Here is a 26,757-nt window from a genome sequence, read left to right as displayed (position 1 = left end):
CGGCGCTTACGGACAATTGTGGTCGGCCTTATGGTTTAAGAAACACTGACCTGGAGTACAGAAATTGTACATTGTAAATGGTTAGATTATGATTCCCTTCTTTTAGTCTACATGACATGTATTGATGCTTCTTTGGTCAAAATGTTGCCTCTGAAAGTCACACACACACTAGGTGTGGTGAAATTACCCTCTGCATTTGACCCATCCCCTTGTTCCACCCCCTGGGAGGTGAGGGGAGCAGTGAGCAGCAGCGGTGGCCGCGCTCGGGAATCATTTTTGGTAATTTAACCCCCAATTCCAACCCTTGATGCTGAGTGCCAAGCAGGGAGGTAATGGGTCCCATTTGTATAGTCTTTGGTATGACTCGGCCGATCTCAGGGCGGACACGCTAACCACAAGGCCACTGAGCAGGTCTTTTTTGTGAGGCGGGGTTCTCAGATGCGAATGAACCCCTCCCAACTGTCGGCTTTATTATAAGAAAATGGAAGAGTTTGGGAACAACAGCAACTCAGCCACAAAGTGGTAGGCCACGTCAACTGACAAAAAGGGGTCAGCGGAGGAATTATGGTGTGGGGTTGTTTTTCAGGAGTTGGGCTTGGCCCCTTAGGTCCAGTGAAAAGAACTTTGAATGCTCCAGGATACCAAAACATTTTGGACAATTCCATGCTCCCAACTATGTGGGAACAGTTTGGTGTGGGCCCCTTCCTCTTCCAACATGACTGTGCACCAGTGCACAAAGCAAGGTCCATAAAGACATGGATGACAGAGTCTGATGTAGATGAACTTGACTGGCCTGCACAGAGTCCTGACCTGAACCCGATAGAACACATTTGGGATGAATTAGAACGGAGACTGAGAGCATCAGTGTGTGACCTCAGCAATGCGCTTTTGGAAGAATGGTGGAAAATTCCTATAAACACTCTCCGCAACCTTGTTGACAGCCTTCCCAGAAGAGTTGAAGCTGTAATAGCTGCAAAATGTGGGCTGACATCATATTGAAGCCTATGGGTTAGGAATGGGATGGCACTTCAATATGTGAGTCAAGGCAGGTGGCCAATTACTTTTGGCAATATAGTGTACATATATGTATGAGCCAGAGTCAGACCCAGAACAAGAAATAACCAAAGTATCGAAGTGAACGCATCTTTATGGATCGTATTATGTCTGCCGTATGCTTAGATTATATTACATTACACAGCGTGATTACCTCCGTTCTTCAATTTTTGTTTTACACATTTGCAGTTTTGTTGTGCAATACAGTAATAATCCTAATTGGGTTATAATTTTGCATAAAACTTTCCCACAACCAACTGCACTTGCGGTATACAATCTTAGATGCAGATCTACGTTCTGCTTTACACAAGTTTTAATTTATTACTCCACATAACATTGTATAGCGAGTACTTTTATTTTTTGTGGAATGTTGTTGTAACCACAATTTCTTATCATTGATGATTACTCACTTCTCTTTTTTCCTTACTCACCCCAAGCTTGTAAACAATAGGCTAAAGCTACATTACGAGTTCCATATTATATAACATATGCCTTCTTTGTATACACAGTAGGCAATTAAAATGCGTTTTTAGGAAAATCATTATTTATTTTGCCAGACATCGGTCAAACTGTTATCTTACAGTAGAAGGCTAAGTTAGCTACAAATTGAGCTAAAATTGCTAACGTATCATTCACACATTGTTATGTCTGACTGTTTTAGTCCCCTCCATTGCCATAAATAGTCAGCACCGACTCGCTTTTAATTTTAGTGTAGACGTCTCTATGAGTGTGGGAGGGTTGTCCTGGTGCCGACAGATCTTTCGTGAGCCCCGTAGTCTGGTGTAACAAGTCTTTTATTTTCATACAGCAGTATGGTTTGCTTTCCAGCAAAATATCTCTCTGACTTTTCAGTCCGGCGTGCCTCTGCTTTTCCCTCTCTCGGTCTCATGCGTCTGCTCACCATCAACTCCAACTCCAACCACGTGTCTGTGTCCGGCTGCTGCTAATAAAGGCGACAGGTGATTAGATAACAAGCCCCAGCTGGGCAATCTACTCACCTGCTGCTGGCTTCGAGGCCGGTCCTTACACACCCCACTCCGCGGCAGGCGCGCAGGCCACGCCCCCCTCCACATTTAGTTTTTCTCAAAATCTCTCCTTATACTGACGGAGGTTTGTGAAGCGGGAAACTTCGAAGATGAGAGACTTCCTCACAGTTGAAAGCACATTGCCACGAAACATAAAAGTAAGCACTTTTACTATTTCAGGTGATGCTGAAAGTTTGCAAAGTGGTTGGTTTTGGTTAAAGCGAGAGTTATTTTGTTCTCGGGCATATTGTCGTACAGACGAGAAACACTCGTACTAGTGTTGTCCCGAAACCAATATTTTAGTACCGGTACCAAAATGTATTTTGATCCTTTTCGGTACTTTTCTAAAGAAATGGGGCTACAAAAAATGGCATTATTGGCTTTATTTTAACAAGAAATCTTACGGTACATTAAACATGTTTCTTATTGCAATCGAAGAACATTTTTGTCCTTAAATAAAATAGTGAACATACAAGACAACTTGTCTTTTATTAGTAAGTAAGCAAACAAAGACTCCGAATTAGTCTGCTGACATATGCAGTAACATATTGTGTCATTTCTCATTCTATTTTGTCAAAATTGTGAGGGACAAGCTGTAAAAAAAGATTTTTAATCCACTTGTTCATTTACTGTTAAAATTTGGTTACTTTCTCTTTTAACATGTTCTATCTACACTTCTGTTAAAATGTAATAATCACTTATTCTTCTGTTGTTTGTATACTTTACAATATTTTTGGATCATACCACATATTGATGTAATCATAGTAGTATCGACTAGACACGCTATTGTACTTGGTATCATTACAGTGGATGTCAGGTGTAGATCCACCCCTCGTCCTGCAGGGATGATACTTGTAAGAAACTTACTTTATTTATCGCCATGGAGGCGAGGATTAGTGATTTAGAAGTAGCTAAAGCACTGCCGACGGCGAATGGACGTTTGCCGCTAGCTAGCTAGCCATGTCTTAAAGCACCTCTTCCTGTGGGCGTTTCAGTGTTATAACTTCACCTTTATCGTCAGTTTTTAAGCCAAAATGCGTCTGTTCTCCCTTTTCTGTCTACACACTGTGTCTGCTTGTAAGTACTCTGTGATTGTGCACTGCCGGACATGCTCGTCTGCTCATAAACCAACAATGACAAGGTGTGACGACGCGCCGTCATGCCCGGGAACCGGTACTTTTCAAACAAAGTATAGTACCGTTTTTGATTCATTAGTACCGCAACCGCAGTACCGTACAACCCTAACTCGTACATAAATTAAAAATGGTGGACCCGCGCAAAGCCCTTTGGGTAAACCTTAACCATATATGTAGAGATCCGCAGACGTCCCAGGTCAGAAACGTCGCAAGTCAGAGCAAATTCCAAACGGCTCGTTTGGAAGAAGTATGAAGGAAGGCAGGGTTATTTTTCTAAATATCTCCGCATTGCCTCCACGGTTTGATTTCAGATTTTTGGGACTTACTGGCATCCCAAATACACAACAGCAGTTACTATCAGGTAAGAAAAGTTTGTTTTGCATATACGGTCCCCCTTAAATAGTTTTGTTAACGCAAGAATGTAGCCACTTAGCATTGTTACAACAAGCTTTCCAAAGGCTAGACGTTCCCATTTAATGCTTGGTCGACTACGGTTTATCAACCACAGACACACAGCCCCTGAATTGGGACACGATGTTACCAGATAGGTTTACTATTTATCTATTTATGTTCCCTCAGTCATTCATTTAGTGTGAATCCTGAAGGATGCTTTCTTTAGCTACTTTTTACTTGCGTCTATTCTCACCAGCAATTTATCAGACTATTTCTTCTGCAAGAACGGCAAAATCCTGGACAGAACACAATCTGCAATCTGATTGGATGCTTGCTCACTTTGCATGACAATCAGTGATAGCATTTTCTCACATTTACAGCACTTACCATTTATACAGGATTTGTTTAGTAGGCTCTACTAAGCTGAATGTATAGCTTGCAATCCGGGCCAATTTGAAGTCAAATGCAGTCTGCAGAGAGGAAAGAGGACGACTGTCAGCTCACCAGTCTGATATATAATAACATCGCCTCAATTCCTGGCATGTCAAACGTGAGTTGAAGCAGCGTTATAACTAATTTGGAGTCCTTTTCCCCCCATCATTGTGCCCGTGCAAGGAGGTTAACAAACAAAACATGCTCTTTATGAAGGGAGTTGTTTATTTGGGCGATGATGGTAAGAATGTTAAGTCTTCATCGAGCTGAAACGTCTTTGAGTATAAGTTCTAGCTCTCAGGGCGTACTCACACGAGGTATTTTCTGCTACGCCCATTTAATAATATTTATTTATGTGCATATGTTAAGCTGTTTGTTGACTAGCACCTGCTCCGAACTTGCTCATTAAAGGGGACCGGTTACTCAAAACCAACTGTTCTTACCTGCTGGTACCTGTTGTTGTGTATTTGGGTTCTGCATAAGTCTCGAAAGTTTGAAATCAAACTGTAGAGACATTGTGGAGATATTTATAAATCAATCTTGCCTTCCTTCATACCAGTTGTTTGGAATTTGCACAAGCTATGACGTTTTTTGCACCGGTGTTGTCACCGGATTATCCATATATGGTATACATTTCTCCAAAGTGCCTTGCGCGAGTCTGCCATTGTAGTCCGCGCCGTAGTCAAGAAGTTTCTTCTTTTTCTCTACCCTCTTGTTGTGGGGCAGACTGGCTCGTACATGCACGTGCACCCTCCACTGTTGCTATTTCTAACAAACAAACTAGCATTTGTTTACCTGCAAGTCCAAATCCAGGACAAACTTACTTCCCGGTGGTATCAAATGCGTTTGCAAACATTGCGTTTGCAAACATTACGTTTGAATGCATTGTGTTTTCACATTTGATGTAATGAATATATGTAAAATAAGAAAAACAAAACATTATTATTTTTGTTTTACTTTGCAAAACTAATTATGAAAATGCAGCTTCACTATTATTCCAGATTTTTTTTTGAAGCATATTCTATGTACATTTTGGCATGGATAAATTACCTAAAAATACACTTACTACAGTAGTATTGGCCACTAGACGAGACCAAACCAATCAGCATGCACTGTTCAGTATCGTGGTCACTGATTGGCTCAGCACTACTATATTAGATTAAACAAGTTTAAATGGGTGTTATTTGTTGTCAAGATCAGGCCTGGGCAAATTAAGGCCCAGGGGTTGCATGTGGCCCGTTAAGCTTTTCAATCTGCCCCGCCGGACATTCCCAAATAATTTTTTTCGATCTTTAAGATTGAAACTGTAGCTGCCGTTATGATGTGCAGTGATGTTTTCAAATTACCATAAATCTTGAACGATGCAAAGCATTTCGATGGCTGGAATCTGCACTTTTGCATGATATACTAGTTACTATGGTAATCTAAGTCACAGCAGCTCAGACGAGGCATAAAGCAGTGTGGGTGGGGAGCGTTTCCACAGAGCGTTTCCACAGAGCGTTTCCACAGAGCGTTTCCACAGAGCGTTTCCACACGCCTGAAATGCGGGTGTCAGGGACAGACGTAGAAGAAGATTTTTACAACAAAGTTCTAAAGCTTAGTGATATATCAGATTGTATGTGGTTTTTACCCTTCGCGTTCATATTTTGCTCTGTTTGTTGCGATTTTTTTTGTGTTTCGCTTGATTGTAAAATATGTCGATGGAGAGGGGATGTGACGTTCATATGTTGTCAATATTCAGTGTTTTATCGTTCACAGTTAATATTGTAAATCCCAAATTCTTTATTTTCATGTACATTCTGGGTGTCTCATTCAGTAAAAAATTTTTAAATTCCATTCCGTTTTTTTAAGGCGAAGTGAATTATATTTATATAGCGCTTTTCTCTAATAAATAAATGATAAATGGGTTAGACTTGTATAGCGCTTTTCTACCTTCAAGGTACTCAAAGCGCTTTGACACTATTTCTACATTCACCCATTCACACACACACTCACACACTGATGGCGGGAGCTGCCATGCAAGGCGCTAACCAGCAGCCATCAAGAGCAAGGGTGAAGTGTCTTGCCCAAGGACACAATGGACGTGACTAGGATGGCGGAAGCGGGGATCGAACCTTGCTGGCACGGCCACTCTACCAACCGAGCTATACCGCCTTGGGCGGTCTGTCATAATGTTTTTAGCTTTCAATCAGACATTGTTGTGAGGTTTCGTATTAGTGTTCCTAAAATTATATATACCGACCCCAGACACAGTTTTCGCTATAAATTTGGCCCCCTGAGTCAAAATAATTGCCCAGGCCTGATCTACATGGCTCTAATAATGTAAAAATTATTATTAATTTTGAAAAGGTAAATATATAAATATTGGTTAAAAAAAAGATGAATTTATGGTCGTAAACCCGCTTTTACGCTCGAGCTATGAAAATATTCGATGTATCATGAATCATTCCTATAATTTCTATAAATAAATGTACCACAGTCAGGTCCGTCACAAAATAACAGCGATAAACAAGGGTTGTATCTGTTTTGAAGTGGTGGTTTCATATACAAAAACTGATGAAGGGCAGTTTTGTACCTTTTTTAACGGATTTGTTGGCCAGCGTGAGCGCAAATGTTAGCTTTGACGAACCATTGCAGGCAATGGGCCTGTAAGGACTTACTTGGAGTTAAATCACTTCAAAAACTGCAAATGCCTTCAGAGTGAACATTTTTTTCCCCTCCGTTTTAATCTGACACTTGTGTGTATTTTTGAAGTCTCTTGATGTGAGCAACACTAATTACTCAACAAGGGCTTGGTGTTACATCCCAAGTGTGCTTGTCGTCTGTTAACAAGGCATAAATCTCGGCTTTATGAAGATAACGTTGACAACAATTGCCCGTCAAGAAATAGTGCTGATGAAGTGAAGACTGACATTTTGTTTGAAAGGCTTTAACATTTGCGAGTAACATTGCCTTTAGTCTTTAGTATTTTGGTAGCAGTACCGAAACGTATTTCGATACTTTTGGATACTGTTCAAAATAAAGGTGACCACAAAAAATGTAATTATCGGAATCATTTTTTTAACATAAGGTCTTATGATACATTAAGAATCAAAGATACATTTTAGCATTAAATAACAGTGATTATACTGGGCAACTTCTCTTGTAGTAGTAAGTAACGGGTTACAACGATTCCTATTGTGTCATTTCACATTGTCATTTTTTTGTCAACATTATGAGGGGCAAGCGGTAGAAATGTATTATTAATCTTACTCGTTCATTTACTGTTAATATCTGGTTACTTTTTGTTTTAACATGTTCTATCTACACTTCTGTTCAAATGTAGTAATCACTTATTCTCCTGTTGTTTGGATACTTTACATTAGTTTTGGTGATTCTACACATTTGGTATGGATCTAATACCAAGTAGTTAAAGGATCATACATTGGTCATATTTTTTAAGTTATCCTGTGTCAAGGGACATATTTCCTGATTTTATCAACAATAAAGAAAAGGATAACATATTTTGTGGTAATAAAAAATGTCGATGTGATCATTGTAGTATCGACTAAATACGGCTTTTGACTTTGGTATCGTTACAGTCGATCCACCCGTTTGTTTACATTCGGGAGCGCTTACTTGCTGTTAGTCATTAGTTATTGTATTCTCTTACGGATACAAAATTGATTAATGAATAAGAATTGCAATTCTTCATTACGTTTCAAAATTCGATCTAAAAATATATATGTATATATATATATATATACATACATATATATATTTTTTATTTTTTATTTTTTTTAGAATACATTTTTTAAAAGATGTTTTTAGGCCATCTTCATGCAACTATAAGGAATTTTTCTAACCTGTTTTGGAAAAACTTTTATTTTAAGAATAACACCAAATAATACATTGCAACAAGCTGTTTTAATCGAGAATCGAGTTGAATCGATCCTGAATCAATTTTGTTTCATATTTTTTTATAAGAAGGCCTAAAAAAAAGTTTTTAGGCCATCTTCATGCAACTACAAGGACTTTTTCTAACCTGTTTTAGAAAAAGTTTTATGATAACAATTACACCAAATAATACATTGCAAGAAGCTGTTTTAATCGAGAATCGTGTTGAATCGATTTTTAATCGAATGGTCACCCCAAATTTGGAATTGGATTCGAGCGGCACTTCAGTCTTTATAGCTTCACATTTATCGTTACCGTTAGCCAAAATAAGTCCATTCTCTCTCATCTGTCTCCACACTGTTTCTGCTTGGAAGTGTGTTGAGTCGCAACAAGAGCCCGGCTCATATTACCACCATCATGTCTATGAAAAAAAAAAAAAGTACCGGTATTTTTCAACAGCAGTATTGCACCATTTGTAATTCCTTCGTACCGCTATACTGTATTAGTACCGGTATACCGTACAACTCTAATACCTTATGCCAGTGGTTGTGTACAGTCGACTGTGTGTGCCTTTGTTGTGCGGGCTTGCAGTTGCAGGCGCGATTGACACGGCAAACTCGTAAGGTCCACTGGTCCAGCAGGTAGATGTGACCTTCCCCCGGGGTCAAAGGTCATAGGGGCAGACAGGAAGACGAGAGAGAGGAAACGTGTGGAAAAACTGCATACCCGCATGTACGCCCTGCATAAATAATAGCTTATCTTTTCAAAGTGAGACCTCTGGGCTGGAAGCAGGCCAAGAATATGGCTCCTGCAGGAATCAGTCCAAGGTCTGAGGTCAAAGCGGCTACCATCCTATTATTTGTGCGTGTGCGTGTGCGTGTGTGTGTGTGCACGCGCTTATAGTGCTTCTCTCTACAGTATGAATTTGTCTGGGCTGAAAACCAAAGTGTTACGTCTATATATGGCTTGTTATGAATTCCTAATGTAAGAAATGTGAATGGGGGCTACGCTGAGACTGACAGGTATAAATTGAAGTGTCAGGGGGAGTTTGAGGTTGGACTCGGGTTTAAAAGGGTTGTCAGGGGGAGACAAAACTTCCCGGTGAGGTTGCCACTAAGGTCAAAGGCTGTCTGCTTGTATGTAGATGGAGGCGAGACTACGTGTGTGTGTGTGTGTGTGTGTGTGTGTGTGTGTGTGTGTGTGTGTGTGTGTGTGTGTGTGTGTGTGTGTGTGTGTGTGTGTGTGTGTGTGTGTGTGTGTGTGTGTGTGTGTGTGTGTGTGTGTGTGTGTGTGTGTGTGTGTGTGTGTGTGTGTGTGTGTGTGTGTGTGTGTGTGTGTGTGTGTGTGTGTGTGTGTGCTAATAGTTGACTGGCTGCAGGGGTCAGCTCAGCGCAGTGAGACATGACAAACATAACAACCTGGACAACACACACAGAGAAAGGACATGGTGACCCGCTGCTTTGTGGGTCCTTCAGGCAGCCTAATACACTTCGATGAATTCATGAATACAAATCATCCCCGGGGCCAAAAATTGTTTTCTCGTCGCATTTTAAAAACATCACATTGGTGCATAAACAGCTCACTTCGAACCCACATCACTATGTTCCTTGCAAAGGCTACGGATAAATACAAATATTTGAGTTCTGGACTCTTGTTTCCATGCTATCGGTCTGCATGGATGACGTCATTAGTTGGGGCTACCTCAACAGCGCCTCTGCTGGCTGCAGCCAGTAGTGCAATTCAGCCATTGAAGGAAAATGTTTTTGTTTTTTTTGGTGAATTCCACGCTGTCTTTCAAAGACCGCCAACATCTTTATTGTTTCTCTGTCCCCCGACTGAAGATGAGTCAGTGTGACACATCGTTTGAATACTGAATCGTGTGCCCGCCAACAAAAGCCTGCATTTTTATTTGTGTGTGTCTGCATTCAGTGGAGTGTGCATTCTGGCAGTGCAATTGGAAAACAATGGATGTTGGCTAAATATTGTATTCACCGTTTGTAAACATTAACTAAATGTATGAATATATTATGTCGGTTAAAAAAAACACTAATTGGATAGTTCAGTGGTTCTCAGAAAACACTTAATAGTGACCAACATTAATATACAGTAACGTAGTAGGCCCAAGTATTCATTAAAAACAAGGCAGAGGTTTTACAGTGTCTAACAAGTAGCAGCGGCACCTGAAGTGAATGTAAACACTGTACTTTAATAATGAATCAAATACAATGAATTGCACATAACAGTGAAATGAACATTGTACTCAAATACCAAAATACATGTGTGTACAGGAGGAGGAGACAGCACAGACAACAGGGGCATAGTATTAAGCTCTATTTATTTATATATATATATATATAAATAACAAAAAAATAATATTAAATAAACAAGGGAATGGAGTGTGATACAATCCAAGAGTGTATGGTGTGTGGCTATGTGTGGGAATTAATTGCTGAGTGTTACCGTGAGTGTTAAGCGAGAGAGGCGGAAGTCCAACAGGGGCAGAGCGGGCTCGTAGAGCCGTGAGCAGGCAGGAAGTCGGGGGCTGTTGCGAGGCGCCGAAGGTCCGTGTCCAAGCGGGAGGTCGAGATCCAAGAGACAGCCAAGGAAACAGAGGGAACGCGGGAAAACGAGACACAGCTCGAAACGTGGAACAAAGGCAGACTGCCGGGAGGACGACAAGGAAGACACGAGACCAACCAAATACGACGGTGGGGAAACACAGAGAGAGAATGCATAGAGCTTCATTAGTCGGCTTACTGTACAGGAACAGATGACTACGTTCTGGCGTGGGATAGCAGGCTTATGGAGGCAGGTCAGATGATCAGCTTCAGGTGTGCTGATTGCCGGTAATTGATTGCAGCTGTGCACCGGCGCAGCCCGGGCAGGAGTGGCACGCGCAAGTATGCTCTTGGAGGCGCAATCATGCTCTTGGAGGCGCAATCATGCTCTTGGAGGCGCAATCAGCAGAGCGCACAGATGAGTGCGCAATGGAATGCGCCCGGGCCGTGACAATACAGTTTTTAAAGATTGAATGAAACTGTACTTAAAAGTTACCTTCAGTGGTCGGTCTGTAGCGACTTCCCCTGACGGCTGATAAACCTTTGAGAACGGCTCTACGTAATTTATTTGGCGTACCAATAGATGGAGCCCGAGTACCACTAGTGGTTTTGGAATCACCGGAATAATTCATTAGGAAGTCCTGCATGCTCGAATGAGATTCAGTACAAGTTTGTGACAAAAACTCTGCCTAGAGCAGGGGTCACCAACTTTTTTGAAACCAAGGGCTACTTCTTGGGTACTGATTAATGCGAAGGGCTACCAGTTAGATACACACTTAAATAAATTGCCAGAAGTAGCCAATTTGCTCAATTTACCTTTAACTCTGTTATTATTAATAATTAATTATATTTATCTTTGTGGAAAAACTGATCATCTTAATGATTTCTCACAATAAATATATATAGAAACAGATAAATATCAATATGCAACACTTTATTTTTATATTTTCTCTAAGTGCACATTTTTCAAATTGAACATTTTCAAATGATCACTTCTAAGACAGTCTTGTGAAATCACAATATCCCATTTTAACTAGCTAGCCACTAACATTTTTTAACAAATCATGAATTACTTTGCACCATGTTTGTACAAATAATAACTCATGTAAAATACAAAAGTAAACTCTCAAATTTTTAAATCATGTCACACTTTGAACTGGACACCAAATCTGTTATCTGTTTCTTTGTCAGTTAGTGGGAAGCCTGGCATTGCAAGCTGTTAACTAGTGTGTTGTACTCTGGTGTGTAACTTGACACTGCAACTCTGAGTGAGTCTTGCAGATGTGCATCAGTGAGGCGTGTTCTGTGTTTGTTCTTGATGAAGTTCATGTCAGAAAAGGCTGATTCACAAAGATAAGATTTTTCCTCATTGTTTGCGGAACCTTCTTAATCTTTTGGACATATTTTCACAGCAATCTGGCCTTAAGCTTAATTATGATAAATGTAAAATGTTAAGGATCGGAAATCTAAAGGGAACGTCCTTTCGAATGGAATGCAAAGGGCCTGTTTTGTGGACAGATGGACCAGTTAACATACTTGGTGTTGTTGTCCCAGAAAATCTGGAAGATCTAGGCTCAGTAAATTATGATAATCGACTAAGAAAGCTGGACAAAATTATGCAATTACGGAAAGGGAAATCCCTAACCTTGTATGGTAAAATGTCTATTGCCAACTCGTTAATTATTCCTCAATTTATTTATTTGTTTTTGTCATTACCAGCTCCATCACAAAACTTTTTTAAGATTTATGAGCGGAGGGTCTTCGATTTTGTCTGGAACGGCAAACCAGAAAAGATTAAAAGAAAGGTTTTGTACAAAGAGTATGAATATGGGGGCCTGAAACTTCTCAACCTTGAAGCTATGTGTCTGTCTTTAAAAGCATCAATTGTTCCAAATATGTATTTAAACATTGAGTGGTACACAAATGTCCTGTTGGACAAAAAACATGTACTGTATCAAAAGAAATTGTATCCTTTTTTACAAGTGATCCCCTCCCAGAGAGTCTGCTGGGAAACATGGCGGGGTTCATAAAGGAAACAATACACTCATAGTGGTGTTTTCAATTTTATGTGCCAGAAAAAAGAGACGATATTTTGCAGCAGTTAATATGGATGAACTCTAATATTGTAATAGATGGAAAGCCTTTCTTTTGGAAAAATATGTTTGAAAGAGGAATCATTTTTGTCAATGATATTATCAATGAGAATGGTAAAATTATGAAGTATGATGAATTTAACTATGTATGGTGATGCTTGCTCAAGCTTTTCATTTTATCAACTAACTGGAGTAATTGGGAAAAGATGGAAACAAATAATTAATTATGGAACTACTAAATTATTAGTTTGTAAACCTCTAATAAGAAATTCTAGTTGGCAAAAAGGAACTAAAATAAATAGAAAAATATATAATTTCTATTTAATTAAGAAATCTTTGAAGGCTGCCTCATACAACACAATTGGAAAATGGGAGGACTTTTTTGACTGCCCGTTGCCATGGGATGCCATATTCAAACTAATCTATAAAACCACTATCGATGTGCAAAATCGTTATTTTCAAATTAAAATTATTTATAACTTCTTACCCACAGGGAAAATGTTAAAATTATGGAATATGACAGAGTCAGATGATTGCCGATTTTGTTGTCAGGAGCCTGAATCCACCCTGCATTTGTTTTGGTATTGTCATATTGTGTCTTTGTTTTGGGTGGAAGTTGAAAAAATGTGTTTAAGGATTGGTTTGTTTATGAAGCTTAATGTGGTCTCTGTTATTTTAGGAGAGTTCATTGACAATCATGATTTAGTCAATTTAATTATAGTACTCTGTAAAATATTTATTTTTAAGGCCAAAAACAGATATTCACTTAGTATTACTTTCTTTAAAACATTTATTCAGTATTTTCTAACTTTAGAAAGTTGCATGGTTGAAAACGATAATGATGCCAAAAAACATTAAAAAGAAGATGAGAAGTCCTCAAAGGCTTATTTTGAAAGTATAATTATGTTTATAGATTATATGATATCTGTTGTTGTGTTCCCTAATTTGAGTGACCTGGACATAATCTGGACTGTACATAAATGCTTATTTTGAAAATGTAATTTTGTTTATAAATTATATGCAATCTGTTGTGTTCCCTAATTTTTTTCTGTGTACATGAATGAAGGTGTGTGTTGCTGAGTCCGACTTGGAAATTATCTGGACTGGGCCTGGTTTAAAAAACCCTTTAAACAAATCTAATTTCATTGACAACCTGGTCTGTTGAAGATAAGGCCCTTTTTTTACAAATAAAATAAAATAAGATCAATAATTAAAAAACATTTTCTTGGATTAAAAAGAAAGTAAAACAATATAAAAACAATTACATAAAAAATAGTAATTAATGAAATTGTTAGTGGACCAGCAGCCTATACAATCATGTGTGCTTCAGGGACTGTGTCCCTTGCAGATGTGTTGTCTATGTTGTGGGAACCAGAATATTGGTAGCAGAAAGAAATAACCCCTTTTGTGTGAGTGGGTGTGGATGAGTGTGCATGGGGGAGGTTGTTTGGGTTGATGCACTGATTGAAAGTGTATCTTGTGTTTTTTCTATGTAGATTTAATTTAAAAAAAAAAAAAAAAAAAATTTAATTTTTTTTTTTTTTTTTAAAACAGGCCCGCGGACGACTCATCTGGTCCTTACGGGCGACCTGGTGCCCGCGGGCACCGCGTTGGTGACCCCTGGCCTAGAGAAACATAACACTGAGTTGGTTGACATTGTCAGAGAGGTAGTCATTGAAAAGTACAGTAGTGCTTTGGCATATGAGTTCAGTTGGTTGTAGTAGTCCAAAATACTCTGATCTAGGCATGTAGACCTGATACCGGTATTTTTTGGTACAAAATGGCATCCGCTGACAGATTTCTAGTCACCGTCTGACGTCACTCCATTGTGTTTGCGTGGCATCGAAACACACCTTGCTTAAATTCAGACTCACCTAACATGCTAATTAATTGTACTGATTCATATGCTATATTTGATATATATATATAATATATAATGATAAGTGTTATTTTCAGCTGAGTGCAATTGTAAAGCACAGAAACACATTGATGGATCTGTGTGGTCTTCACGAGAAGATGACATCATACCTGCATTGCACCATAGTTGACTTGTTTAAGTTGTTCAAAAAGCAGGTGTTGTTGAAATACTTTTCTGCTGTGATGTTGGTGGTGTACAAACTCTTGCTAATAAAAATGGGAATAATAAATGCAATTTTTTCACATCTTTACTAATACAAATTACATATCGTACCGATAGCAGTACCGATGAATACGGATATAGATGAGTAATATCAATATTGGTATCAGGATCAATAATATCCTAACTATACACATCTTTACTTGTATCTAAAATCAATGTCCCCCATTTAAATTAAGTAAAATCATAAAAATCTGTTCTCAGGCCCCCAAAACAGCACCATTTTGACAGGTAACACGCCTCTTATTTGCCCTTCAAATAAGAAATATTGTAAGAAAACAATACAATAGAATGTAGTACATACAACTATATTAATTTATGAAGTAATGTAATAATAAAGTGCAACATTTACCTAGGAGATTGGGCTTTTACGGTATAGCCTTCCACCCACCAAATACACCATTAGCAGCTTATCCATATTTTCATGGATAAATGTTCACTTATTTGGTTATTTGGTTTAAAGTCTTTGGATGGCTCATTCTGCTTGATTATGGTGAACATGATGGAAGCAGTGCTATATGCATGTACTGCTTGGCCTAGTCAGCTGCACACATAACTCATATTTTTGATGGTTTATTCCTTTAATTCAATTAATATCATCCACTTCTTTTCAGCACTGTCCTTCACACTCAATTTCTTCATTCCCATGGTTGGCAAAACAAAGTTGTGTCTTGCTAGCTATCGATCTGCTTGAAGCTAATGCTAGCATGTAAGTGTTTTAAGTCTGATCTTACGGGGTTCACTGTAGCATTATCAAAAGGGGGGTTGAAAACTCCAATGTTTGCTTACAAACTTCAATAAACCGAGGGGATAGCTCGTATCCCAAGTAACTTGTGAGCCGAAGTACCACTGTATTATTATTATTTACTCCTAGTTTGCAGTGGCATCAAATGCACTTCATTAGTTGGTATGTGTTCTTCATATTTTAGTTAATTTATGTACAGACGAGTAAGTATTAAAAACTGTATGACGCAGTTTGGCGACAGGAGGGAACTCAAGGGTAAGTCTCAAAGCAATATTATTGCAGTATTTTGCCAACACTAATATCACAGATTGGAGTGAAAGAAAGCAGTAGGATGTCACCTTTAAAATGTAGCATGGTCAGCATGGAAACACAACAATTGTGTTGGCTGTCATTATATCGTATTGTACTCTAGCATACACATGTGTTGACAGTTATTATCTACCCAGAATAGATGCTTTTTTTATGTTGACCGTCAGCCTGCTGGCTTTGTACAGGTGAACGTTAGGTCGATGTGATTCATCAGAATGTCGTTTACGGGCCTGTCGCACCGTGGCCGCCAAACCGATGCTCACACGCTCTTGGAATATTCAAGCGCAGAGTGTATGAAAACAGAAGCATGAATAGGGTTATTGTATTGATGGCTGCAGAGTGAAAGTGCACTTTCTGCCAATAAAATGTCAGTGCCGTCATTTTTTTCCCAGTCTACAATCTCGCTACGCACTTACTTGAGACTAATACAAGGTAAGAGAGAGGGAAGGTTGAGGCAGCATTTGGAAGGTGTCTTTGCTTTTAGACTAATTTTGATGGTTGAGCTGTTGAGCATGTAAATTCCCATTTTTTGCCCATATGCAACTTGTGTCTGATTTTTTTCATGTCCGTGTGAACAGTGCAATTCTGAATTTTTCATATCTGACCCAGGCTTCTTTCGTATGTGGAAATAAATGTAATATATACTAGGGATGTCCCGATCCAGGTTTTTGCACTTCCGATCCGATACCGATGTTGTTTTTGCACTTCTGATCCGATACTGATACTGGCCGATACTGGCCTTATCCGAGCATGTATTAAAGTTTAAAGTTATTTAGCCTACTTAGTTGTCAGATTCATGTTGAAAAGGGTTTTAGTACTCTTGATAACAACTAGCCAGCTGAATTAGGTGAGTTTGAATAATACACAATAGAGATGTTGACGTGCGGAGTTTCAAACACTCTTCATTTTCTAGCAGGGGACTTTTCAAATGATGCTACATATTAGCAGTAATGCTACTTTTTATTGCAACGCTTTTGCCCCACACTTGACAAATTACGGTTGTCTGTTCGACATATTCCCACTTGAAGCCAAACCACCGCCAGATGATGGACCCCCTGCTGTTTTTTGGGGGAATTGATTAATTCTTCCTTCATTATTACGGCTCACACAGCTGCGCTAGCATCACAGCTAACTTTAGCTATGCTGCTACCTCTCTGCTCCGCAAGGGCGTATACGTATGTGACGTATGACGTGACAGTATGTGACGTATGTAGAAGGTGCGCTTGTCTGTCTGTGAGAAGGAGACACAGGAAAGAGCGAGGAGAGCCTGTAGTGTAATGCCAGCAGCTAAAAGCAACTGCGTGAGAACGTATACTCCAATATCACGATATAGTAATTTTCTATATCGCACAGAGACAGCTGACATTTTTACCGGTAACTTTTAATTCACATGGCCGTCTTAAAGGCCTACTGAAATGAATTTTTTTTATTTAAACGGGGATAGCAGATCTATTCTATGTGTCATACTTGATCATTTCGCGATATTGCCATAGTTTTGCTGAAAGGATTTAGTATAGAACAATGACGATAAAGATTGCAACTTTTGGTATCTGATTAAAAAAAGGCTTGCCCCTACCGGAAGTAGCGTGACGTAGTCAGTTGAACATATACGCAAAGTTCCCTATTGTTTACAATGATGGCCGCATGAAGTGAGAGAGATTCGGACCGAGAAAGCGACAATTTCCCCGTTAATTTGAGCGAGGATGAAAGATTTGTGGATGAGTAAAGTGCAAGTGAAGGACTAGTGGGGAGTTGAAGCTATTCAGATAGGGAAGATGCTGTGAGAGCCGGGGGTGACCTGATATTCAGCTGGGAATGACTACAACAGTAAATAAACACAAGACATATATATACTCTATTAGCCACAACACAACCAGGCTTATATTTAATATGCCACAAATTAATCCTGCATAAAAACACCTACGTGTTTGTTATGCTAGCTCCTATGCTAGCTCCTAGCTCCATAGAACACGCCAATACAATTCAAACACCTGATCAACACACACAATCACTCAGCCCAAAAGACCGTTCACCTAACCCAAGGTTCATAAAGCTCATATATTTTTAAAAAGTTACGTACGTGACGCGCACGTACGGTCAAGCTATCAAATGTTTAGCAGCCAAGGCTGCATACTCACGGTACCTGGTATTCAGCTGGGAATGACTAAAACAGTAAATAAACACAAGACATATATTTACTCTATTAGCCACAACACAACCAGGCTTATATTTAATATGACACAAATTAATCCTGCATAAAAACACCTACGTCTTTGTTATGCTAACTCCTAGCTCCTATGCTAGCTCCTAGCTCCATAGAACACGCCAATACAATTCAAACACCTGATCAACACACACAATCACTCAGCCCAAAAGACCGTTCACCTAACCCAAGGTTCATAAAGCTTATATATTTTAAAAAAGTTACGTACATACGCAAAAAAAAGTTGCGCACATACGGTCAAGCGATCAAATGTTTAGAAGCCAAAGCTGCATACTCACAGTAACACGTCTGCGTCTTTGTCATCCAAATCAAAGTAATCCTGGTAAGAGTCTGTGTTGTCCCAGTTCTCTGCAGGCGTCTGTGTATCGAAGTCAAAAGTCCTCCTGGTTAGAGTCTCTGTTATCCGAGTTCTTCCATCTTGACTGCATCTTTCGGGAATGTAAACAAAGAAGCGCCGGCTGTGTACTGTTGTTGCTGACTTCGTTCGAAAAATACGTCCATTTCGCACCGACAACTTTCTTCTTTTCTTGCTCAGCTTCTTTCTCCATAATGCAATGAACATGATTGCAACAGATTCACGAACACAGATGTCCAGAATACTGTGGAATTATGAAATGAAAACAGAGCTTTTTCGTATTGGCTTCAATGTGGAAGGCATACCCGTGTTCCCCGGGCTACGTCACGCGCATACGTCATCCTCAGAGGCGTTTCGAACCGGAAGTTTAGCGGCAAATTTAAAATGTCACTTTTTATAAGTTAACCCGGCCGTATTGGCATGTGTTATAATGTTAAGATTTCATCATTGATATATAAACTATCAGACTGCGTGGTCGGTAGTAGTGGGTTTCAGTAGGCCTTTAACGGTTAGGACACAGACCTGTGTATGTGTTAAAAGTGTGCTGGAAAATGCGGAACGGAAATTAGGGAGCAGCAGAAAAGTGGAATGTATTATTTAAATCGGTGCGTTGGAAAACACGGACAGGTTTTTTTAAAAACTGGACCTGGATCGGCATTTTCCCATGCCTTGCAGATACGCATTTTTTGGCAAATATCGGCGGCCAATCCGATCCAAATATCGGATCGGGACATCCCTAATATATACAGTACAGGCCACAAGTTTGGACACACCTTCTCATTCAATGTGTTTTCTTTATTTTCATGACTATTTACGTTGTAGATTGTCACTGAAGACATCAAAACTATGAATGAACACATGTGCAGTTATGTACTTAACAAAAATAGGTGAAATAACTGAAATATTGTAGTATCTTCAAAATAGCCACCTTTTGCTCTGATTACTTTTTCGCGCACTCTCGGCATTCTCTCGATGAGCTTCAAGAGGTAGTCGCCTGAAATGGTTTTCAATTCACAGGTGTGCTTGATTTCGCAAAAGTATTGTGAAATCTCGCAAAACATCCATGTCCCTTTAGGGGCTCCGTAATTATCTGTCATTCCAACAGTAAATAAATAATAGTTCCCTCAGCTGCCTGACACGTTCTACATAACTTGCTATCTAATGTTATTTTAAACAACTGGGAGGGTGTATTTTGGAGGGTGTACAATACAATCTATTTAAGCTGTTAAACTGACTCACTTTATTTTTAATGCATCTAAAGGGCTTATTGGCATTTTTTCTAAAATGCATGATGTTCATGTATTGTTCCATCAAACCTTTTAACTATTTTTTTTAAATTGTACCCTGATTAAAGCGCGTATCTTCCAGTTTGTGGCTATAAGTCATATTTTCAGTGGATATGCATTTTTACATATTTTAAAGAGATACAATATCGGTCATCTAATTCAGAATTGAATGTTTATTTAGAGGGCTTAATTAAGTGCAGTTAGTTCCCCTATAATAATTTTGATTGAAGGTACAGTGTGATGATTACTATAGACGGAACCTTTTAATTGACTATTGAAGTCAAAACACCGGATGTTACCATAACAAAAATAAGGTAACACTTTAGTATGGGGAACATATGAACCATTAATTAGTTGCTTATTAACATGCAGACTAGTAACATATTGGCTATTATTAGTCATTATTAAGTACTTATTAAGTATTTATTAATGCCTTATTCTGCATGACCAGTAAGCCCCCTAACCCTAACCACAACCCCAACCCTGACCCTGACCCTAACCCGAACCCTATGTTAATTAGCAACCAATTAATGGTTCATATGTTCCCCATACTAAAGTGTTACCAAAAATAAATAAATACAAATAAAGTTTAGGATGAAACAGTCTTGCGAGCCAATTCTAATTCACTAGATAATAACAGTTAATGAAAACATAGTTAACTTTTCAACTATTCAATATTATCATTGTCAAATGCTTACAATTGTGTGTATACTTTTGACTATATATAGTAACCATATGCAGTCTGCCATGGGCAATACATGTTTAAGTGTCATTAAAAATGGCATAAAAAGCATTACATTAGATTTGCTGTAGAAACCATGGTATATCTTGTTCAGCACTTGGCAAAACTGCTACTTGATGCTTGGTGTTTCACCTAAACTGGATATGTTTAGCACACAGCTTTGCAAACATTGTTAATCATCCTCCTTTTATTCAGGCTCAAAAAGATAAGGTTCTGCATCAACATTTGTCCCAAAGTAATATTAAATGTCTTTCACAAAATGTAAAAGTATTACTAGTGTTGTTGTTGCAGAAGGGAAAAGCGAACATTTTGATGTGTCTGTGAAATTAATCCGCCACCGTATGCTTAAAATGAACAAAATGTGTTAATATTACATGGTATTACTTATGTAGCTGTTGGTACATTACATACATACTTACAGCATGTGTATAAAACCTTGATAAAGGTTTTTAGAGAATAGATCCCATCTCATTAGCTCCATTGTTAGCTGACTTATTTCACGAGTTAGAATGCATAAAAAAAGAGAAACATGTTTTCTTGTCTTACTGCTTGGCACTCAGCATCAAGGGTTGGAATTGGGGGTTAAATCACCAAAAATGATTCCCGGACGTGGCCACCGCTGCTGCCCACTGCTCCCCTCACCTCCCAGGGGGTGTACAAGGGGATGGGTCAAATGCTGAGGACAAATTTCACCACACCTAGTGTGTGTGTGACTATCATTGGTACTTTAACTTTAACTTTAACTCATCCCGCGGGCCGGATAAAACCTGTTCGCGGGCCTGATCCGGCCCTCGGGCCGTACATTTGACATCCCTGCTCTATACTGTATTGGTTTTGAAAATGAAAGCTATCAAAATGCCCTCTCATTTTTAAGTGTGCGGCCATCAATGGAAAACGTTTGGATACCCCCGGACTACAAGTCACAAACCCAGCAAAAGTGTACATTTTTTCTGTATGCAGAAAAAATGCTATTAATGCTAACTCCTAGTATATATGTTTGCCTTTTTTAAACGACTTCACTAAAATAAAATAAAAGACCAACAGTGTTTTTGGAGGGCATTTAAATGTTACCGGCTGGCCAGCTTTGCTTAAGTAAACATACCATATCGGACATTTTAGATGCAAGCCGATACTTGTTTATTTTTGCTGATATTTGACCGATACACCCCTAAAGAAATTTTGACTTTTCTACCTTTCCTTGTAAGAGAGTAAACTATTGTATTACTCCTTCCACCTCTTCATATCCTAATATTGCATATTCTCTCATTTCCCTCTGTCTTTCCACCCCTCCTGCTGACAGTTGGCAAGAAGAGCCCGGGGTCAACAGGTAAAGCTGACTTTTCCATGTTTTAGTCGATCATGTCTCATTGTTAGTTGGAATTTTGTTTTGTTACTGCTTGGTTTTAAAGTACCACTGATAGTCTCACACACACTTAGTGTGGTAAAATTACTCTCTGCGTTTGACCCATCCCCTTGTTCCACCCCCTGGGAGAGGTGAGGGGAGCAGTGAGCGGCCGCGGTGGCTGCGCTCAGGAATTTTGCTTGGTGATTTAACCCCCCAATTCCAACCCTTGATGCTGAGTGCCAAGCAGAGAGGTAATAGGTCCCATTTTTATAGTCTTTGGTATGACTCGGCCGGGGTTTGAACTCACGACCTACCGATCTCAGGGCGGACACTCTAACCACAAGGCCACTGAGCTGGTTAAAAGCAGGTTTGGTGGGTATTTCCTTTCAAGCGCTCTTAGTTTGATAGTCCCGCTTTCTTGTCTGTGCAATAGTAAGCTGCTCCTTGACCTTGGCCTTTGAGCGCTTGTGCATCACCTGTTCCTGACTAGCACTCCAATAGTATGACCTGTCGGCAGTAGCGGTATCAAATGGCCTCTTTAGCTCACCTTCTCCAGTTTGTCGTTGCGTGTGTTGTCGTGGGTTTGTTGGAGATTTCTGATTAGATCCCTAATTAAAAGTCCTCTTGACTGCACCAGTGGAGCGACGCTGGAAGCTACTAGAGCAGGGGTGTCAAAGTCATTTTATATCAGGGGCCGCATGGAGGAAAATCTATTCCCAAGTGGGCAGGAATGGTCAAATCATGGCATGATAACTTAAAAATAAAGACAACTCCGGGTTGTTTTCTTTGTTTTACTTTGGCCAAAAATAGAACAAGCACATTCTGAAAACGTACAAATCCCAAATAATCCTCTGGACGAAACACTTCCAAGTTTGTTGAAAATTCTGAGGACATCGGTGCAATTTCAAAAACACAATGAGCTTGGACTTCGTCTCAGTGTATCTACAAAGCCAGGATTAAATTTAAAGTCACAGTATTTTTGGGATTGAACAAAAAACACAACATATAAACTCTTCCCGGTATCAATTACCTCCTTTGTCATGTCCACGTATCAATCCAGTGTTAACTCAACAAACCGTAAGAAACTGAGGTAAAAACTATTCAAAAGGCTTAAGTTCCCTTTTCTCGTGTTTGACATACATTTTGGGGCAACAAGGGTGCCAATGTGTTCGAAGCAGAAGACATAAAACGGCAGGTTTTAAGTTTCATGTGGGTCGAGGAGGAGGAGCCACAGTCCCCCTTTACTGTGTACCTTTTGCTTGGCCCCGGTATAAACCGTTTATTTATTTGAGTTAGGACAATGCATATTCATCAACGTAGAGCAACAATGTAAATATGCCAGAGTTGTAGCACAATAGCTCATTTTTATCCGTTGTCCTATGGCAGGTTAGTTACAGTAAACATTCATGATACAAAAGAATACATAAATCATAAAACATGACACATTAAAAGCTTACCATAAGCGCAGACTATGTACAGAAAAATAATGATAAAATAAAATAAAACAAACAACAAATAAACGTGTGAAAAATCTAATTGTGTGTGCATGTCTGATTAGTTTTCAACCAGTGTTTCAGTGCAGTTTTAAATGTTAAATAGGTCTCACAGTTTCTGACATGGGCTGGCAGCCTGTTCCATGACTGTATGCCTCTGATGGGGACGGCGTGGCGGGGTTACGAGAGTGGCCGTGCCAGCAACATGAGGGTTCCTGGTTCGATCCCCACCTTCTTCCAACCTCGTCATGTCCGTTGTGTCCTTGAGCAAGACACTTCACCCTTGCTCCTGATGGGTTGTGGTTAGGGTGTTGCATGGCAGCTCCCGCCATCAGTGTGTGACTGTGAGGTGTGAATGGGTGAACGTGGAAATAGTGTCAAAGCACTTTGAGTACCTTGAAGGTAAAGCGCTATACAAGTATAACCCATTTACCTTTTACCATAGACCCCACCATTTGGCCTTTGTACGTTGCAGTCCTCTCTGGTCACTGCTCTGGTGCTTACTTGCCTAACAGAATTGCTATTGTGACATACAGTGGACACATTTAGAACAGCAGTTTATTTCATTAAAAAAAAAAAAGCTTCTCGTTTTAATACTTGGCAAACTCATCATGCGGGCCGGATAAAACCTGTTCAGGCCCGTGGGGCGTAGCTTTGACACCACTGTACTATAGCAAATGGTGACAAGCTGAGAGCTATCTTTTGCTAAATGCCTGTGGTCACACTGTCAGCAAAGGTGGCAGGTGGTCCCATTACTGCCGCCTCACAGCCAACATGAATAACTTCATAGAAAAATAAAAACAGCACATTGCTCTTTGAACACATGGAAGTAAATATAATTGCACTGTTTTGAGTCTTCCTTATTGTGTTCCTGACTGACTCATACAAGACCTGTTGTTGTGTTCAAGGTCCCATCAGTCATCTGGCATGTTGTTCTATGGATGTCATTCACATCCAACGCTGTGAATTATTGTCAATTCTCTCATCTCATTACTCGCTACAGTGAAAAACCGAGGTCGGTAAGGCACGAGTATTGTTATAGTATTATATGAATGCCCACTGGGGAATTTTACCTGATTAGGTTTAAAAACGTTCCTAAAGATGCAGGTTATGTGGCTGTAAATAAGTGTAGTGAAGGCTTGTCCCGATACCAGTATTTTGCTACTGATACCAATACCAAAATGTATTTTGATATTTTACGATACTTTTCAAAATAAAGGGGACCAAAACCATATTAATTGGCTTTATTTTAACATAACATATTATGATACATTAAACATACTTTCTTCCATCCATCCATCCATTTTCTACCGCTTATTCCTTTCGGGGTCGCGGGGGGCGCTGGAGCCTATCTCAGCTACAATCGGGCGGAAGGCGGGGTACACCCTGGACAAGTCGCCACCTCATCGCAGGGCCAACACAGATAGACAGACAACATTCACACTCACATTCACACAATAGGGCCAATTTAGTGTTGTCAATCAACCTATCCCCAGGTGCATGTCTTTGGAGGTGGGAGGAAGCCAGAGTACCCGGAGGGAACCCACACAGTCACGGGGAGAACATGCAAACTCCACACAGAAAGATCCCGAGGCCGGGATTGAACTCACGACTACGCAGGACCTTCGTATTGTGAGGCAGATGCACTAACCCCTCTCCCACCGTGCTGCCCACATACTTTCTTATTGCAATCAAATAAAACATGTTTGGCATTGGATACAGTAAGAAAGTGAACATAGGAGACAACTTCTCTTTTCGTAGTAAGTCATCAAACAGGTACATAGGCTCTAAATTGGCAGCAGTAACACATTGTATTATTTTGTCCAAATTGTGAAGGACAAACGGTAGAAATGGATTATTAATTTATTTACTGTTGATATCTGGTTACTTTCTGTTTTAACATGTTCTATGATCTACACCAGTGGTCCCCAACCACCGGGCCGATTGGTACCGGGCCGCACAAGAAATTGTCCCCGGTCCGTGGGACACATTTTCAAGCGTTGGTCGGTCCGCAGCTACAAAAAGGTTGGGGACCACTGATCTACACTTCTGTTAAAAATGTAAGAAGCACCTACTACTACTTTTTTCGTAATATCTCAGGATTCTAAGAACATATCTGTCTTATTGTTATGTACGTGAGGGTTGGAAGGAGACGACACCACGAAGAGCTTAAGGTTACCAGGTTTATTGTAACCTTTGATGATTGTGTGGGATGTGTATGTTACTCTAAGTGTTGGTTGCAGGATTAAGTGTAGAATTAACCATGTAAATAATTCAAGAGGATGTTGTACATTCGTGATGGATGAAAAGTTTGTCTGACCAAGAGGGTAGGCACAAGGGAGATCCGGGGACAGGCAGGTGGTCGAAGGCAGGCGGCAAGCAACAATGTCCAAGTCCAAAACGAGTGATCGAGGATTGAGAGAGGCAACTGCAAGGAGAACAAGGGACATAAGTCAACAAGACAAAAAGGGGCAAAAGACAAAAGCAAGGCGGACAACGAGAGGGAAGCCAGAGACGTAATGCTTACTACAAGAGTTACCGACGTTCCGGCGTAGGTCCCAAGGAGTGACTGGTTCTTATGCTGTCCTCCTGATTACTGCCAGGTGTGCTGATGACTAACCGCCTGCAGCTGCGGCGAAGAGAGGGCGTGATGCAATCGGCGGGGGCGTGTCCTGACATGCTGCCAGACAGGGAGTGTGATCTTGCTGAGGGAAAATCTTGGGTTCGAATCCGCGCTGCAACACATATTGAGTAAAAAAAAATTGTACTTTTCAGAGGCTGTATAGTACCGAATATGATTCATTAGTATTGCGGTACTATACTAATACCGGTCTACCGTACAACCCTAGTCCACCCATTTGTTTACATTCAGGAGCGCTAACCGCTGTTAGCGGTTAGCTATTGTATCCTCCTACGGTGTGTAGTGAAGCATGTTTAGCTATTCCATGCGCCTCGGCTCATATTACCAGCAATGTCTCCACGGCGCGCCATCATGACCATAAAAAAAAATAAGTACCGGTATTTTTCAAAGGGAGTATAGTACATTTTTGAATTCATTAGTACCACTGATACTTTATTTTTGGCCCTACTGTAACTATCCTAACTAGCTGTGTGAGAACACAACGATTTGCTGGGTTGCACGTGACGTCACCGTCCGGTTACTGTCGCCTTGGATACACATCAGAATCAGAAATACTATATTAATCTCTGAGGGGAAATTAAAGATTTCTCAGCACAATCCCATTCAAGATCAGACAAACATTACAGGGAGACATAAAAATATTCAGTCTAAGCCTGGGCCCCTGGAGAGTGGGTCCAGACTGAGGCCAAGAAAGAAAAAAAACCTCATAGCCATAGCACACATAAACATGTGTAAGAGGGAAACATCAAAGAACACAAAGTACATTAAAAGAGCAGAGTTGATGCAACCAGCCATTTCTACACACCGCTACATAAGTAAAACAACAACAACGACAACACAAACATATACACTGTGGTGGCCTCTGCAGTGTTCCATGCCATCATCTGCTGGGGTGGGGGAAGCATGGCCAGAGA

General features: G+C 39.9%; 1 protein-coding gene across 3 annotated transcripts in view; it reads left to right on the top strand.

The window, feature by feature from the left end:
- Positions 1-26,757, top strand: part of LOC133634106 (protein sidekick-1-like) — a 962,694-nt gene that overhangs the window by 664,354 nt on the left and 271,583 nt on the right. For 2 of the 3 annotated variants that reach the window (XM_062027111.1, XM_062027113.1), the window contains one exon: positions 21,665-21,691. The exons of the other annotated variant lie outside the window; for it this stretch is intronic. In XM_062027111.1, coding sequence (XP_061883095.1) covers positions 21,665-21,691 — 27 coding nt within the window. The remainder of the gene's footprint in view (positions 1-21,664; positions 21,692-26,757) is intronic. 3 annotated transcript variants of the gene reach the window in all.

Source organism: Entelurus aequoreus, linkage group LG18 (genome assembly GCF_033978785.1).
Source record: "Entelurus aequoreus isolate RoL-2023_Sb linkage group LG18, RoL_Eaeq_v1.1, whole genome shotgun sequence".
Taxonomy (NCBI): Eukaryota; Metazoa; Chordata; class Actinopteri; order Syngnathiformes; family Syngnathidae; genus Entelurus; species Entelurus aequoreus.
This window is presented reverse-complemented; position numbering and strand designations above follow the sequence as displayed.